This window comes from Teleopsis dalmanni, chromosome 1 (assembly GCF_002237135.1).
Source record: "Teleopsis dalmanni isolate 2A chromosome 1, ASM223713v2, whole genome shotgun sequence".
Lineage (NCBI taxonomy): Eukaryota > Metazoa > Arthropoda > Insecta > Diptera > Diopsidae > Teleopsis > Teleopsis dalmanni.
In genome coordinates this window covers 68,854,124-68,855,936 of record NC_051846.1, presented here as the reverse complement: position 1 = coordinate 68,855,936, position 1,813 = coordinate 68,854,124, and the positions used below count along the sequence as shown (strand labels likewise).

General features: G+C 28.7%; 1 protein-coding gene across 1 annotated transcript in view; it reads right to left on the bottom strand.

Annotated features, from left to right (window-relative positions):
• Window positions 1-1,718: 1,718 nt before the first annotated feature.
• Window positions 1,719-1,813, bottom strand: part of LOC119683956 (probable cytochrome P450 4d14) — a gene marked incomplete at its 5' end in the record, with an annotated part of 1,823 nt that continues 1,728 nt past the window's right edge. Inside the window, one exon of the mRNA XM_038097854.1 lies at window positions 1,719-1,726. Coding sequence (XP_037953782.1) covers window positions 1,719-1,726 — 8 coding nt within the window. The remainder of the gene's footprint in view (window positions 1,727-1,813) is intronic.

Here is a 1,813-nt window from a genome sequence, read left to right as displayed (position 1 = left end):
AGAAGATAAGAAATGTGGTTATAGCAGCCAGGATATCGACATTATCTGAAGCCATACAGATTGCAACAGATGTTGAGACACAAAACAAAAGTCTGATGCAAAATGCATACAGAAACTTTAACTACAAATCAAACAACCAGGGATATAGATCAAGAAATGACAGAAGTCATGGAAACAATAACTCAATGAGGTTTCCAAACAAGTACAGCAATCAACGAAGCAACTATAATAGTCAAACAAGAAATTTCAATAATTTTCAACAAAAAAACGGGAACACCCCCGGTCACAATACCCCGGGGAACGTAAACTCAAATATCAACAAGAATGTTCGAAAGTATTAAATTTTACTTCGGCAAAAAACATTTCTAACTGTATAACAATAAAAACTTCAATTAGCAATAAGTTTATAACTTTACTAATAGATACGGGCGCCGAAACATCAATATTAAAGAGAGATTTATTAGAAAATAAAAATTTAAAAATAGATACTACAAAAAATTACAAATTAAATGGCATTTGTAATAGTAGAATATCTACAGAAGGATTACTAAAAACAAAATTATTTTTAGATGAGAAAAGTATATCTCATGAATTCAATATCGTTAAACCCAATATCAATCTGCCAACTGACGGCATATTAGGTAGAGATTTCTTATTAAAGCATAACTGCAAGATAGATTATGAAACATGTACATTAACGATGCCTTATCAGGAAGATGAAATAATCTTACCTATAAATATAAATACAAAAAATCTGGCATATATAACACTGCCCCCTAGAGCAGAAGTAGTTCAACCTATAAAATTAGATATAAATGAAGATAGTATAATTTGTGGTAAAGAAATAATGAAAGGAGTATTTATAGCTAATTCCGTAATACCAGGAATAGGTATAAAACACATTCGAATATTAAATACAAGAGAAACACCAGTAGTCACAAAAAATGCAAAAATAGAAATAAAAAAATTAGAAGATTATAACATATTAAATTATAACAGAGCGTCCCTATACGCTAATAGATTTGATAGAATAAAGAATTTATTGAAACTCCCATGTTTAGATCAAAAAGCAGAAAATTCGATATTAAATATTTGTGAAGACTTCCAGGAAATATTTCATTTAGAAGGAGAAACTCTAACAATTAATAATTTTTATGAGCAGCATATATCAACTACAGATAAAACACCAGTTTACATAAAAAATTACAGAACTCCGAATACGCAATTACACGAAGTGAATAAACAAGTAGATAAACTACTAAAAGAAGACATAGTAGAACCATCAACAAGTCCTTATAATTCACCAATCTTATTAGTTCCAAAAAAGAATAAAGATGGAGAAGAGAAATGGAGACTAGTAATTGATTTCAGACAACTTAATAAAAAAGTAGTAGATGATAAATTTCCACTAACTCGTTTAGAAGACGTTCTAGATAAATTAGGTAAAGCGAAATATTTTTCTACACTTGATATGACTAGTAGTTTTCATCAGATTCCACTTAACAATAAATCGAAACATTTAACTGCATTTTCAACCAATACAGGTCATTTTCATTTTAAAAGATTACCTTTTGGCTTAAAAATTTCAACTAATAGTTTTCAAAGAATGCTAACCTTAGCATTAACTGGTTTGGATTCGTCCGCATTTTTATATGTAGATGACATAATAATATTCGGTTCAAATTTAAAAAATCACAATGAAAATCTAATAAAAGTATTTAGTAGACTACAAGAACATAATCTTAAATTAAACCCTGAAAAATGTAATTTTTTACAACCAGAAGTTGTACATCTTGGACATTTAATAACAGCG